Raw genomic sequence first — 15502 nt, 5'->3', positions numbered from 1 at the left:
TGTTCAAAATCATGAAGGGACTTGGTAGAGTAAATAACAAGAAATTGTTTCCAGTGGCAGAAGGGTCGGTAACCAGAAGACACAGATTTAAGGTGATTGGCAAAAGAACCAGAGGTGACATGAGGAAAACATTTGTTTAATCAGTGAGCTGTTCCGATCTGGAATGCACTACTTGAAAGGGCGATAGAAGCAGATTCAATAGTAACTTGCAAGAGGGATTTGGATAAATACTTCTTGAGAAAACATTTACAGGGCAGGGCTATGGAGAAAGAGCAGGGGAGTGTAACTAACTGGATAGTTCTACTAAAGAGTTGGCGCAGGCACCATGGCCCGAATGGCCTCCTGCTGTTCTGTATCATTCTATGATTCTGTGAACCACAACCATCTGCACCATCTGTCCAGGACATCCAGCTGCTATCGGTTCCATTTTTCCGACCCATGGGGGCGAGCAGGGTGACCAGAGAGCCACCGAAAAGCAGAAATTTTTAAGTTAGAAATTTGTAATGAATATATAAAAGTATTAACATTTTTATAAATCTGTTTTTTTTTTTAAAAAAATTAATTTTTTTTTTAAATTAGAAAACACTCTAATTTTTTTTTACATAAAGCTTAACAGTAACCTTACTAGGGCTAAAAGGGTTAAATTATGAGGACAGGTTCATATATGTATTCCCTAAAATATAGAAGATTAAGGGGTGATCTAATTGAGGTGTTTAGATGATCAAAGGAATTGATAGGGTAAATACAGAGAAATAATTTCTTTTGGTGGGAAAGTCCAGAACAAAGGGGCATAGCCTTGAGCAAGGACTTTCAGGTGATGTCAGAAAGCATTTCTTCACACAAAGGGAAGTGGAAATCTGGAACTTTTTGGAGAGAAGCCGAGGTGAAGACCGAAGACGGTCAAGGTCTGAGCTCCCAATTGCTATCCACTGCCTCTTGCTGGAAAATGTGCATGTGTGAAGCTTGGGTAAGGACAGGATTGGGCTTGACTGTGATGCCCACAAAGTGGAATAGCTTGCTGCCACTTGCAAGCAAAGCTCACCTACAAAGATTGGCCATTCGGACCAGGGACTGGAAGTCGGACAGCTACTGTGGAATCCTATCCCGGCCTGCTTCAGTACCTTATGGAATGGAGAAGACGAAAGTCTACTGGATAAGAGAATAGGGCAGAAACATTTACAGGAATGACATTAATTTTATAACTTAATGATCTGTGTATACAGTTAAAGGAGAATTTGACAAGTTTCTGCATTATACTCATGTCATGCTGTGGTTGAAGAGGTCAACAGCACCACTGATCAAATTGCTGTCTTCCACTCGCTGATGACCTGCATCATTTCAATATTGTGTGCAATTTGTATATAATGTACGTATTTAAGTAACCGGTTTGCTATAGCTACTGTATCTGCATCTTGGTAATCTACTGATTGTTAGCGTAAAGGAGACGCTGGTGTGGCAGAACCACCAGAGGATTACGGACAATTGTATATACAGGAAACTTTGTGCTATCCGGCACCCACGGGACCGAGCTGCTGCCGTTGCCTCAAAACTGCCGTACTCTCCTGAGTTAATGTTGAGAGATACGGAGATTCTTATCTCCGTATTTGACAACAAACACTGTTGCTTAGCAACAGCTTCTAAACACTCGGGTGTGGCCCTAAAGCTCTGTAGCTGAAGCTGTTGCTATAGCTACAGACCTTGCACAGCTTGACTGTTCAAACAAAGCAACAACAAAAAAAACAAAAAGAATAAAAAACAGCTGCTGATTTTTGCCAGTGGCTCCAGATTGCCGGATAGCTCACCTCCGGATAGCACAGTTTCCTGTAATTCCTTTTACAGCAATGTAGTACAGCTGGGGGCTGCACCTTTAATGTATCTGTTAACTGTACTAGGGCTTCTTTCCTGTACTCCGCGTGATGTCATGCCGTCCGTCACGTGATCTCAACGGCGGAAAGGTGGTGATGACGTCATGATGTCAGAGCTCGGAACCTGCTAGCAGTTGAGCTCGGAACCTTCTAGCAGTTTCCAGAGAGGCTTTCAAGCAGACCAGACCTATTTGCATTGTATCTACAGTTTCCTGTACAGCTTCGTTTGTTCATTAAATTTTATTGTTTTTGATTTTCTGAGTCGATCTCAATTCTTCGGCTAGGAACCCCAGCTCCTACACTGGCATATTTCCCAAGGGTCCATCTAGTTTTGTGAATTATTTTCATTTATTGAGAAACTGACAAATGGGAAAGAACCATGTTGCAGGACATCACAGGCTGAAATAAGACAAGTCAAATCAGGAAATAGTGATGGGTAATGGCAAGTTGGGTTGTGAAAGCCTGAGGATCATAAGAAGTGATCAAGGGAAGTAAGGAGGTCCACAGTTTTGAGTCGGTTTGAATTTAAGTGAGACTAGGATCGCAGTAATTCACAGATATTTCACAGAATCTCACAGTGCAGATAGAGGCCATTTCGGCCCATCGAGCCTGCACCGACACATATCCCACCCGATCCCCGTAACCCCACGTATTTAATCCCCTTAACACTAAGGGTCAATTTATCATAGCCAATCAACCTAGCCCGCACATCTTTGGACTGTGGGAGGAAACCGGAGCACCCGGAGAAAACCCACGCAAACACGGGGAGAATGTCTGTGTGGAGTTTGCACAGTCACCCGAGGCCGGATTCGAACCCGGGTCCCTGGCGCTGTGAGGCAACAGTGCTAACCACTATGCCACCGTGGTCCAGTTGGCTTAAATTTTACTCCGGAAGATTGGCTGGTTCTAGCCGAAAGCCAGCACACAGATGGGCTGAGTGGCCTCCTTCTGTTGCCTAAACCTCTATGATTCACATGAAAACTGGACAAAATACCTCATTTTTGTCAGTGCCAACAACACAAAACCACCTCTAATTTGTCACTAAATTAACAATTTTACTCTGTGGCCACAAGGACGTTGTAGGAATTATCACATTGTTGCAGTAGACACATTGTTGTCATAGTTGTAGCGTGATTAACTTTGCAGCTGGCTGTGCTCCACCTGACCTTTGAGTGCTTAATGCTAATACAAAGTGATTGGATCACTCTATCCCTTGCACCAGCACTCGCAAGTCTCATTTATTACACATGCAATGACCAAACATGCAGCCTTTATATTATTTTGTTAAGAGTAATATATATTTAACATAGCAAACATTTTATATTATATGAAAAAAGGTTTAAAGGAGTGATGCATGCTGTTGCAACGAGCTTAAAGCTGTCTGCTCCACTCGCCACAATCCAATTTCTACAAGGAAGCCTAAAACAGGTGTTGGCCCCTCATTTACATATGTAAAGGCCCAATGCCTGTTTCAGGAGATTGTCAGCAACACTCACTATTGGACGCTGGTCCCCGAAATTTCTACCCCTCATTCTCATCAGTCTGGGCAGAATTCCAACACCGGTCTTTCAAAGAGTCAGCACAGGCCTGATGGGCTGCCTGGGCTAAGTGGCCCCCTTTGCTGCATCATTCTATGATTCTAGGTCAGAAGAGGCAAGAGGACCATGTTCAGATGCCTGTGCCATGCAGTGATACAGTAACCGTATGTTAATAGAACTCTAATGTGACTTTTTGTCCATTTTCTGTTTTTGAAATTCATGCAACATATCTCTGTTTAGAGCAGTTAGTGACTCCACTGCAAGGTCCAATTCTGAGGTTTGCAGCATCCTTATCTTGGTAAAGCTTAATAAAAATGAGCTGTTGATGGCTTGAATAACTTTGACAAGCACATTGGATAAATTGTAGCCACCACATCATGGTGGTTGCTTGCATGCTTAATAAAGTAGTGGGAGTAATTGGATAGCTCTTTCAAATAGCCGGCACAGCCACCATGGGCCATGTGGCCTCCTCCTGTACTGTATCATTTTAAATGTGCTGCAAATCTCTGTAATAAGCTGGCTACATCTTACTGTTCCATTTTAATATCTCTAACTGAAAGTTTGTTCAAAGTTTGCAAATCATTGCTGTGTCCAAGGCTTTTTAAATCATCTGTTGACAGTGATTTAACCTTCATTGTTCAAATTGCTACTTTTGAGTTTTCATTCTTTGAGATGCAGGGGTACTTTTTAAACTACACAGTACTGTACAACGCTAGTTATTCTTCAAGCCCCATAATTTTTGGGGTGGAGGAAATCCACACTTCCCATTTAAAAACAAAAGGTACAATCCAGGTGAAAATTGAAACTTATTGCCCTATTTTGTTACACTTTAAAAAGTCAAAAAAATGTTACTGCCACTTGTAATTTATTTTTTTTAAATGTGCTGCTCCCATTGCAAATCCAATAACAACCTATGGACGTATCACAAAGGCACAGAGAAGACCACCTGCTCCATCACGTCTGTCCCATTCAGTAATAGTTGCAACTGAGCATCATATCCCCCCAATGCTCCCCAGCTACCAGCAGCCATGAAGTCTCCTGGCGCAGGCAAAACACTTCATGTTTAAAAAAAAAAGCCCTGGGCTAGTTTGGGAGCAAGGTGGGGGAGGTTTGTGTGCAAATTCAGTGAAATTGCTTTCTGACTCCGAAAGGAGAATGAAAAACTGGTCCTAGGAGATAACCGTGATCTCGAGGTACATCATCCAACATCACACCTACCTTTTGTAAGCAGCGATATCGACCACCTCCGTGAACTCACCCAGCTCCCTTTTGAATGTTCGCAGTGAATCCACACTCGCTGCACGAATTGGCAACTTACACCAAAGGTGTGTGATTCTCTGAGAAATCTAACATCTAATCTGTTCTATGCCTACCTAACTTACATGCATATGCCCCCATTCTCCCTGACCTATTTAATTCACACAGTCTATCCACGTGGCTATCATCTAGTCCCTTCATCATTTTAAATACTTTCAACAAATCAGCCTGAAGTCTAAGCTTTTCTGGAGTAAAAAGGCCCAGCTGTCATGAGCTTATGACATAGTGATCTTTTGGCCCTTCTCTGGATCTATTCCAGGGCCTGTAAGACTCCCACAATATGAGGGGACCAGACTGGACACAGTATTCCAGATGGGGCCTAACCAGTGAATTGTACAAGGATGCTATATTGCGGCTTTATATTGGACCATCCTAGCTATACATCCCAGTGCTCTATTTGCTTTCGTTACAGCCGCTCCACACTGGGTGTGAACCGTTAGAGACTCATGCACTATAACACCCAGGTCCCTTTCTTGCTCAAAGACTTAAAATCAAAACCGAGCATGGCATGCACATGCTTGGCATTAGCCCAACCCATGGGCATAGACTATATTTATCTACATTCAATGTCATCTGCTGACCCATGAGTCCCATCGCATCTTGAAGTTTTTTTTCTCATCTGGGATTCTGACACCAGCACAAATTTTTGCATCAGACGCCAACTTGCAGACAGCTCCCCCAATGCCTTCATCCAGGTCATTCTCCCAAGTTACAGCTGGGTGTACTGGTTACATTTATTTACAACACAAGTTATGGAAAAAGTAATGCACAAAAGAGGAAAGAAAACAACCTACCCAGGGAAGATTTACTACTTGCACCTGTGAAATCAATCTGTTGGCACCCAAATGTAAATTTGCCAGTCATGGCCCTAGACAAATTTCTTTTTGTGTCATTATTTGACTTTGAGAAATTACAGTGTTTATTTTCCCAACAGTTACAGATTCTTTTGATGATGGAATTATACAGCTGAAGGACATTTCTGTATGGAGAGAAGATGCAAAAAGTAAGTGGCTATTAATTGAAGACTGTCATTCTTGGTATGAGATTTATTTTTAACGGGTTCATCAAAATAATCAATCCATCAAAAGTTGAGTACAGAAATAAGTGCAAGGTAATGCATAAATACCGTATACACATTAGAATTCTGATCAGTACAACTTATTGTAGATCAACCAAGACCTGCTTAGGAGATGCTCCTGGAGAATCCATTTCCTAATTATCCATCTAGCTGGCGTTTGAGTGTTTGATAGCTAACTCAAGCTGATTGGACGGCAGTATTCCTTCCACTAGCACTACCATGTCCCATTTATTAGCCATGCAATGACCAAACATGCTCCCTTATATTTTTTCAAATAAAAGTTATATATTTTTTAAAAAGCAAATATTTATATTCTAAGAGGTTAGAAAGAGTAATCTATGCTGTTGCAACTTGCTTACAGCTGCCTGGTCCACTCAGCACAATCCAAGTTCTGCAACGAAACCTAAAACAAGTGTTGAGCCCCTCACTTACATATGTAAAGGCTTTTTGCCTGTTTCAGGAGATTGCCAGCAACACCCAATATTGAACGCTGGTCCCTGAAATTTCTACCCCTCATTCTCATCAGTCAGGGCAGAATTCTAACGCAGGTCAGAAGTGGCATGAGGACCATGTTAATACCTGTGCCACCCAGTGATTGAGCATATACAACAGTCACATGGAAGTTTGGGTCCACTAGAATTCACTATATTCCTAATCTGACAAAGCTTTTAATATTCTACTGGGAAACGCTGTACACTGGTGTTCGTGACCATAGCAAGTCAGAAAGTAGACTCTGCCTCAGATACATAATTTCATCAAAATGTCCAGGAGAAATTATCACAAGACAGTTCTTGTTATAAGTTCCATGGTGTGTGTATAAAGGATATAATAAACTATTGAGAAATGTTTTACTATGTTTATATACGGGGGCTATATTCACTAACTTAACCATAACTTTATTTCATTACAAGCACTACAAAAACATGTTAATTTAGTTCACTCCATAATGCTATTTTTAAAGTAAAAGCATTAAATGGCAACTTGCTCCATCACCAAGTGCATTGATGCAGGTTTGAGCCCCTAAATTCTCCACTCAAGAACATCGGAGGTTTAGTGACCTTTGTGGCTGGCTTTTGAGCAGCATCGGCACAGACTTCAGTGTAGATTTTCACCTATTTCCCTTTGGATGGGGAAAGTTAAGTTGAGAGACATTGAAGGAGGAGAGAAGAGGAAGTGAATTGCCCCTAGATGTGTTTAAGAATGATGATTTGTCGATAACTAAGTTGTAACCAGTATCAGTTTCAACAACAACAACTTGCATTTTTATAGCGCCTTTAACATAGTAAAATGTCCTAAGGCTCTTCACAGGAGTGTTATCAATCAAAATTTGACAGCGAGCCACATACGGAGATATTGGGACAAGTCGGCTAAAGGGGTAGGTTTTAAAGAGCATCTTAAAGGTGGACAGAGAGGTGGAGAGATTCAGGGAAGGAATTTCAAATCTTGGGACCAAAGCAGCTGAAGGCACAGCTGCCAGTGGTGGAGAGATTATAATCGGGGATGCGCAAGAGGCCAGAATTGGAGGAGTGCAGAGATCTCGATGGTTGTAGGGCTGAAGGAGGTTTCGGATTTATAATCCTATTTCTTTTATGTAGCTATTCATTGCCAAATAGCTACAAAAAAGTACATTAGTAATGGCCGTTTGCCATTATTACTCTTGTTGAGAGTATGCTATTAATTTGCAATTGCTGTAATTAAAATGTTGTGGTATTGCTGAGACATCAGTACACCAGCACAGGGAACTAAAGTGCCACCTAGTGTCCTGTGATTGTTGTTCATTAGTTGTTCTCTGTAATTGAATGAGTCGATAGCCACAAAAATCACCAAGGCGATTGCATTATGTTTTATGGGGGGTTTACTCCAAGCGCCTTGAATGTAGTAAAACATCCCAAGGTGCTTCACAGGAGCGTTATCAAATAAAATTTGACACCGAGCCACATAAGGAGATATTAGGACAGGTGTCGTAGGCTTTAAGGAGCATCTTCAAGGAGGAGAGAGAGGGGTAGAGCGATGAAGAGGTTTAGGGAGGGAATTCCAGAACTTGGGGCCTAGGCATTTGAAGGCACAGCCGCCAATGGAGCGATTAAAATCAGGGCTGCTAGAGTCCAGAATTGGAGCAGCGCAGAGATCTTGCAGGGTTGTCGGGCTGAAGGAGGTTACAGAGATAGGGAGGGGCGAGGCAAGGATTTGAAAACAACAATGAGAATTTTGAAGTCAAGGCGTTGCCAGACCGGGAGCTAGTGTAGGTCAGTGATCAATTTTGTTAATTCCCTTCATAATTTTGAGACCTTCAAATAGGTCATCTCAACGGCTCATCTTTTCCAAAGATAATGAGCCCAACTTCCTTAACCTTTTCATTGTAATTTAAATTTTTAATGCTTGGAATCACCTTTGTTCACCGCTGTACCCTTTCATTGATTAGGTGATCAGAACTGTACACCATATTTCAGATGGAATCTGGGCAAAGATTTATACATCGGCAATGCAACTTGTTTTAATTTGCGCTCCAGCCCTTTGTTAATGCAACGCAATAGCTTTTTGCATTTTTCACTGCAGCTGAGCACTGTGCTAACAATTTCATGGGAATAGTCACTATAATCCACTATGAATCTCTTTCCTGGTTGCACTGTACCACTGTTTCACTTAACATGTAGGGGCAGATTTCCCTTTTATGTGCAGGGTAGCGCTGATTGGTTCCTGTCGTAGCCCCGACCTAATTTCTTTGGGTTGTGGGGCTTATCTAACGGGCAGGCGCCTAGCAGGATCCCTGCTACCTAGAGGTAGCCTGCTGCTGCTGCCATGGTGGGGAATTCTGGTAGGATTGTACAGTAGTGATGTTGCTGCTGCAACACCAGAAAAGGCAGCGAGGATTTAAAGAGGGAGAAGAGACCCACAAAAGCAAAGCTAATTTTTTTTGTTTGTTTACGACAAGGCCTGAAACAAATAGAATCACAGAAATTTGCAGCACAGAAGGAGGCCATTCGGCTCGTCATGCCTGCGCTGGCTCTTTGAAAGAGCAGTCGTGTTTGGTCCCACATTCCCCGCTTTTTGTCCGTAACCCTGTAACTTCCTCATACTCAAGTACCTGTTAAATTCCCATCTCCCTTTTAAAATTATTTATGGTATCAGATTCTACCACATTTTCACGTCGTGTGTTCCAGATCCTGACAACTGATGAAAACATTTCTCCATCTCCCCTCTAGATCTTTTGCCAATGATTTTGAATCTATGACCTCTGGTTATTGACCCACTCACCAGAGGGAATAGTTTTTCTCTCTCTACTCTATCAAAGCCTCTCATCATCTTGAAAACCTCTATTAGGTCACGTCTTAACCTTCTCTGTTCCAAGGAGAACATTCCTAACTTTTCCAATCTCTCCTCATAATTAAAGTCCCTTATTCCTGGTGAACCACCTCTCTACCCTTTCTAAGACTTTTAGATCTTTCCTGATGAGTCTGTTGTGGCCCATATGAAGGGAGGAGACGGCTACTTAGCCCACTACTTCCATCCTGAAACTCCAGGTGCTTACCACTGCCACTCTGAGGGTACCTCCTCCACCTTTCTCCTGGCAGTCCTTGGGGTTGGCGGAGACAGCGGTAAACAGTGAAATAAGCTGCTTTCTGCGCACCCCCCCCCCACCACCCTCAATACCACTGCTAGTATTCACATGTGGATGGTAACAAAAGGGGCAGCTAAGAACAGAGAGATGGAAGGAGCAAAGAAATTGAGGTTCAGAGCAGGAACATAGCAGCAGGACTCCATCTGCCTTTTCCACTGCTATCCCGCCAAAATCGCCACCTAGTTGACGTAGTTACCTAAAAGATCTAAATCCTTATTAACCTGGTTGCATTATTTACCCTGCTTCCTATTTTGGTTATCAAAATTCAAACCTTCTCCAGCCCTACAAACCCTCAGCGATTTCTGCACTCCTCCAATTCTGGTCTCTTGCGCATCCCTGATTATAATCGCTCCACCATTGGTGGCCGTGCCTTCAGCTGCCTAGGCCCTAAGCTCTGGAATTCCCTCCCTAAACCTCTCCGCCTCTCTACCTCTCTCTTCTCCTTTAAGATGCTCCTTAAAACCTACGTTATTGACGAAGCTTTTGCTCACCCGTCCTAATTTCCTTTTGTGGTTCGGTATCGAATTTTATTAATCACATCTGTGAAGCACCTTGATATGTTTTACTGCGTTGAAGGCGCTGTATAAATGCAAGTTGTTCTATCTCTAAAACTTGCAAAGTAAGCAGTAATGTTCAAAACCAATGACATGATTATCCAGCCCCTCTCCTACCCTTCTACAGCACGATTGTATAACTGAGGTGACATGTTGCTGCAGAGGGACCAAGATCACCTTAGATGCTGCTGTGCTGTTTGCTGGCGAGTTGAAATGCTGGTGTTAGCAGCAAAACTAAAATGGGTGCTGCCTGCAGCACTTCACATTTCATGTTTTACTCTGGCTCCGAGTGTGCAGGCCAGCAATATGATTTTCGCATTGCTGCCCTGATCAAAACGTCCCCAGTGCACATACAATTGTTGAAATTTCAGCACTGAGGCAAGACCTCTCGCCCCCACCCCACCCCCCCATCTGTCCCCATCCCCATTGTGCTTGTGCCAGTGGTGGCTCCGCATTGCAACAATCTACTCTAATCCCATCTCCTTGTTCTTTCCCCACAGTAGTTGGTATTTTCTCTTAAAGTGTGTATCTGATTCCCCTTTAAATGTTGCAATTGACTGGGCTTGAGCAGCCACTGGTGAAGCTTTTAAGTTCTGATAACCCATTGCAGGAATAAAACACTTCTGACCTCCCTCATTATGCTTCTCGTTCTATTCCTAAATTTATGCCCCCTTGTTCCCGATTGAAATGATAAAATCTCTATGGCGACTTTGTGAGCCGAAGATTATGTTTGCAGTTACTTTAAAGTCAGAGTTTTGAGCTGCTTTGTTGTTCCAGTGTTGCAGAAGATGACTTGTTGTATAAATGAAGCAAATTCAACACCATAAGAATCGAGAACTGCTTCCAGTGGAAGTATTGCTTTATCATGAGCATCATGATTCCCAATGCATGAAGTCTTGTACTTTATATGTTTTAAATAAAATACAAGGAGACAAAAATTGTGTAAAACGCAACAGTATTTAAACTGATATTCTCTAATAGGTTTTATAATTCTAATAAAAATTGCCATCTTTATATGGCCTCACACAAATTGTAGAACAAATATGCAGTGAGTAGTTGATGCTCCATTTAAAACTGTCTTAAAATGTGCATTTTTCTATTTTTAACCCCCATTTCTCCTTCCCCTTAATCTCTCCCTCCCTGTGAATGACCAGAAGCCCCATGATTGAAAGCCTGGCACATGAACACAAAAATTGAATGGTGATAATTCATATTGTAGGTGATAATCTAATATTTTTCACATAGTTAGTGTGCATGGAAGAATATTGCATACTTTTACCCTCCTAAATAGACTGGTAGAAAACACCAAGAAGCTGCTTCAGGAGAATTATTGAAATGCCGCTGTGACGGCGAGGTTTTGTAAATGCTCCTCTCTAGTTTCATCATAAAATCCGGCTGTGTGTGTGGAGGACATAAACTATGCACATTTATACACTAGATTTTAGAGTATGCTCGTCTGCAAAATCAATGATGTCTTATTTTTGTCTGTAAATCAATTAGGTTTTCAAGCACGTTCTTTGCTTAAGCTTTTTGAATGTATTACAGACACAGAGATCAATGCACATATTTAAAGGGACAGTTTAGTGAGATCCTTCTGGTACAAATATTGCTGGAACCTTCTTTTCCTCTTCCCCACAATTGTTGCTGTACAATATTCAGATTCGAATTCAGATGCTGGAATTGTTGGTACATTTTATCTGTCTAGAACTCTTGCATCAGTTTATACAATTAGAGTGTAAACTGCACACCCTGGTGACCTTTTGATATGTTGGTATTTTGTTCATTTTTTTTCACAATTGTTCTTTCACAACAGAGCTATATCTGAAAGAAAAGCTGGAAGATCAAGAACAGGATGAATATTCTCCATTGAAGGAAGGAACTGGTAAGTTCAATGTTGAGCTTGTTATCATTCACTCAGTGAGTTGCAGCAGTTCTTAATCCATCCTGCTCTTGTAAATTAATATTTTCACCTGGGCTTGTTATGGCTTCGAGAGGACAATTTAATTTCATTTGCCTTCTTCTGATAAAGCCTAACAAAAGGTTTGAATGCTAGCCAAACTGCTGAAGGGCGAAAATAATCAGCAAAAAGAAAGCATCTCTCCATTTTATTCAAATGAGCAGCACACAAATGTTATGCTCACATATGCCTGAAACCAAAGGATTGACCGTTCTCGTGGCCCTCTAGTGTTCTGCTCCACTCTGTCACTGACAGTGGGGAAATGCAAACTATTTCCAGTGCTCCTTCATTCTGGCTTCTGTGTGCAGTTGACATAGGACTAAAGACTTATTTCATTTTTCTATCCTTTGCAGTTAAAAGTATTGAGGCAAGTGAACCTCCTTGTATAGTATTACAAAGTATTTACAGCACAGAAACAGGCCATTCGGGCCCACAGATCCATGCCAGTGTTTATGGTCCACGTGAGCTTCCTCCCACCCCTCTTCATCTAACCCCATCGACATATCCTTCTATACCTTTCTCCCTCCTGTGTTTATCTAGCTTCCCCTTAAATGCATCTATGCTATTCACCTCAACTACTACTTGTGGTAGCAAGTTCCACATCCTGACCACTCGCTAGGGAAAGAGGTTTCTCCTGAATTCCCTATTGGATTTATTAGTGACTATCTTATATTTATGGCCTCTGGTCTCGCCTGCAAGTGGAAACATCTTCTCTACGTCTTCCCTATCAAACCCTTGCATAATCTTAAACACCTCTTTCAGGTTACCCCTCAGCCTTCCCTTTTCAAGAGAATGAATAAATGAGAAGTTACAGTTCGACCCCAAGTAGCCCTCCCTATCTCTCTGCAACCTCCTCCATCCCTACAACCTCTGAGATCTCTGCGCTCCTCCAATTCTGGCCTCTTGCACATCATGGATTTTAATCGCTCCACCATTGGTGGCCGTGCCTTCAGCTGCCAAAGCCCTAAGCTCTGGAATTCTTTCCCTCTACCTCGCTCTCCTTTAAGACGCTGCTTAAAACCTACCTTTTTGACCAAGCTTTTGGTCATCTGTTCTTATGTGGCACGGTGTCAAATTTTGTTTGATAATCGCTCCTGTGAAGCACTTTGGGACATTTAAAGGCTCTATATAAATGCAAGTTGTTGTGGTTGTACAATGCACACTTCCCTTAGGGTCACAGAGCTACCATAAACAGGAGGCAAGAGGGACAACTCAAGCTAATACACCAACTGTACTGGACCCATAAAACCCCATGCATTCCAACCTTGCCAGATGATTACTGGAGGGATAGCCTCACCTCTGCACAAATTTTTGGTCATGCATCCGCATTCAGTGATTCTGAATGTTGACCCGTGAGGCCACAAAGGTCACGACTGGACTCCATCACCGAGGACCCTACCTTGGGCCTGCTGAGCTTACTGACCAGAGTGAAATGCATTTTATAGCACACACAGTGATGCAGTTCTTGTGAATTGCTAACCTCCCTGCAACTAACATTGGATCGTAGATGTAAAGATCATATACAGACTGGCCTGTCGCCACTTGGAACTCTAGGAGCACCTAGCCATGTACGGCCTCCTCTTGGAGATTTGTGCAGCTTGACCACCTCCTTCCCTGGAAGCAGAATAACTAAGGCAGTGGAAATAAATCAATGGCTGCTCACTGCCTGAACTAGGACAGGAACGTGATGACCGCTGGCAAGACTACTGCTCGATGTAGACTGAGCACCATGACCCTTTCATTCAACCAAACTCCAGGTACCCAAACAAAACAAATTACTTTGACCCATAACCACAAATTAACCCCAAACATGTGTATTGCTATCTTCCTCAAGCTCCCCAAGTACTATAAACCCAAAATGTATGCATGTTTATAATGTTTGATCAGAAACACCCCTACTGTAAGGAATTCATGACCTATCCTAAGGCAGTTATGGTTGGAGGGTCTTTTAAACACAAAACGTGGTACAAAATTCCATCTCGAACTTGGACACATTCTGTCTCTCTCAGTTGCAGCTTTAGAGCCAAAAACTCCAACTCGATCTCATCTCTATCATCAACAACAACAACAACAATTGCATTTATGTAGCATCTTTAACGTAGTAAAACGTCCCAAGGCGCTTCACAGGAGTGTTATAAGACAAAAAATTTGACATCGCTATTATCATCTCTATCTCTATCATCTGTATCTCTGTATATATAATATATATATGTGTGGGACACTCGATGAGCTCCAAAATGATACTGGTATGCAAGGGAACCATTTCCAATGCCAAGACATTCTGGGAGGTAATCTGCCAAATGAATGGAATTAAAATCAGGTGGATTCAGTAAAGGGCAGATGATCTGCCAGATGACTGCCCAGGCAGTGAAGACAAAGATCTCTCCCTCTTGTCTTTTGTAAGGTCAATGTGCTGCTGCAAGCAGAATGTCGATATCGCTTGGAAAGAAAAATATTCTTGATTAACTGTGATATCTTTATTTCTTGTATTAACCTAATTATTTTATAGTGTTCTGTCCCCATGCTATGACATAAATTAAGAATGCCCTAATTAAAACCTGTATTTAAGACTGACGGCTTCGAATAGAAAAGGGATACCACACAATGCCAGTCAAACTATACCACTAGATGGCATACAAAGCAACACTGAAATTGGGAATACAAAAGCACTATAGTTTTTGATTATAATGTTATTTTGTAAAATATAACTCAAAATATCATGTTAATCTGGAAATTCCTGATACTGAGATTTTTATATATACATTATCGGTATATATGGTATTTGATTTAAATATGCTTGGTGAAAATTATATACAAGAAGGGATGGCAAAATTCCAAACTTGATTTTCCTCTTAAAGCCTACAGCATTCTTTCAGAGACAAAATGCCCAGATGCTTGGACTGCCAGTAATTTTAATGTCTATAGAAAATGTTGCTCCAGGAATAAGAGTACTTTTACAAACAGTAATGCAGTCCTTGTATTATGATCGAACTATATGGCAACAGTAAATGGGTACTTAAAAAAACCTGTAATTTAGCAAATTACAGGAAACTTTGGTTTATCCGGAGGTTGTATGTCCAGAATACTCGCTCTAACGGCAAAAATCAGGAACCGTTTTCTGTAAGTTTTTTTAGATCTCTTTTTTTCCCAGTCAGGCACTGCAAGGTCTGTAGCTATAGCAACAGCTTCAGCTAGAGACGCTTGCAGCTGCAGCCGACTCTTTAGAAGCTGTTGCTAAGCAACAGTGTTTGTTGTCAGATACGGAGATGCAAACCTCTGTATGCTTCAACATTAACTTTGTATGTCCGGCAGTTTTGATAGATCGGCAACACGCCGGTCCCGTCGGTGCCGGATATCACAAAGTTTCCTGTAACCACCTTCTCCTTTCATGGCCTCACCCCTGCTTTCCTTTTCAACCTCCGAACTCTGCGTTCCTCTGACTCTGACGTTTTGTGCATACCCCAAACCTTTGCCCCACCATTCGTGGCCGTACTTCGACATTATGCTCTGGAAACCCCTCCCTAAGCTCCTCCACCTCCCTCTTCTCCTGTAAGACCCTCTTTAAAACACGTCT

At 42.0% G+C, this 15502-nt stretch overlaps 1 protein-coding gene across 2 annotated transcripts in view; it reads left to right on the top strand.

The window, feature by feature from the left end:
• macrod2 (mono-ADP ribosylhydrolase 2) overlaps positions 1 to 15502 on the top strand; it is a 1321175-nt gene that overhangs the window by 47632 nt on the left and 1258041 nt on the right. For both annotated transcript variants that reach the window (XM_085981648.1, XM_085981646.1), the window contains exons 2-3: positions 5655 to 5723; positions 11785 to 11853. In XM_085981648.1, the coding sequence (XP_085837774.1) occupies positions 5655 to 5723; positions 11785 to 11853 (138 nt within the window). The remainder of the gene's footprint in view (positions 1 to 5654; positions 5724 to 11784; positions 11854 to 15502) is intronic.

This window comes from Somniosus microcephalus, chromosome 3 (genome assembly GCF_052327205.1).
Source record: "Somniosus microcephalus isolate GS21.2 chromosome 3, FLI_Smic_1.0, whole genome shotgun sequence".
NCBI lineage: Eukaryota > Metazoa > Chordata > Chondrichthyes > Squaliformes > Somniosidae > Somniosus > Somniosus microcephalus.
Note: the sequence above shows the minus strand (reverse complement) of the source record. Positions and strands in the feature narration are given on the sequence as shown.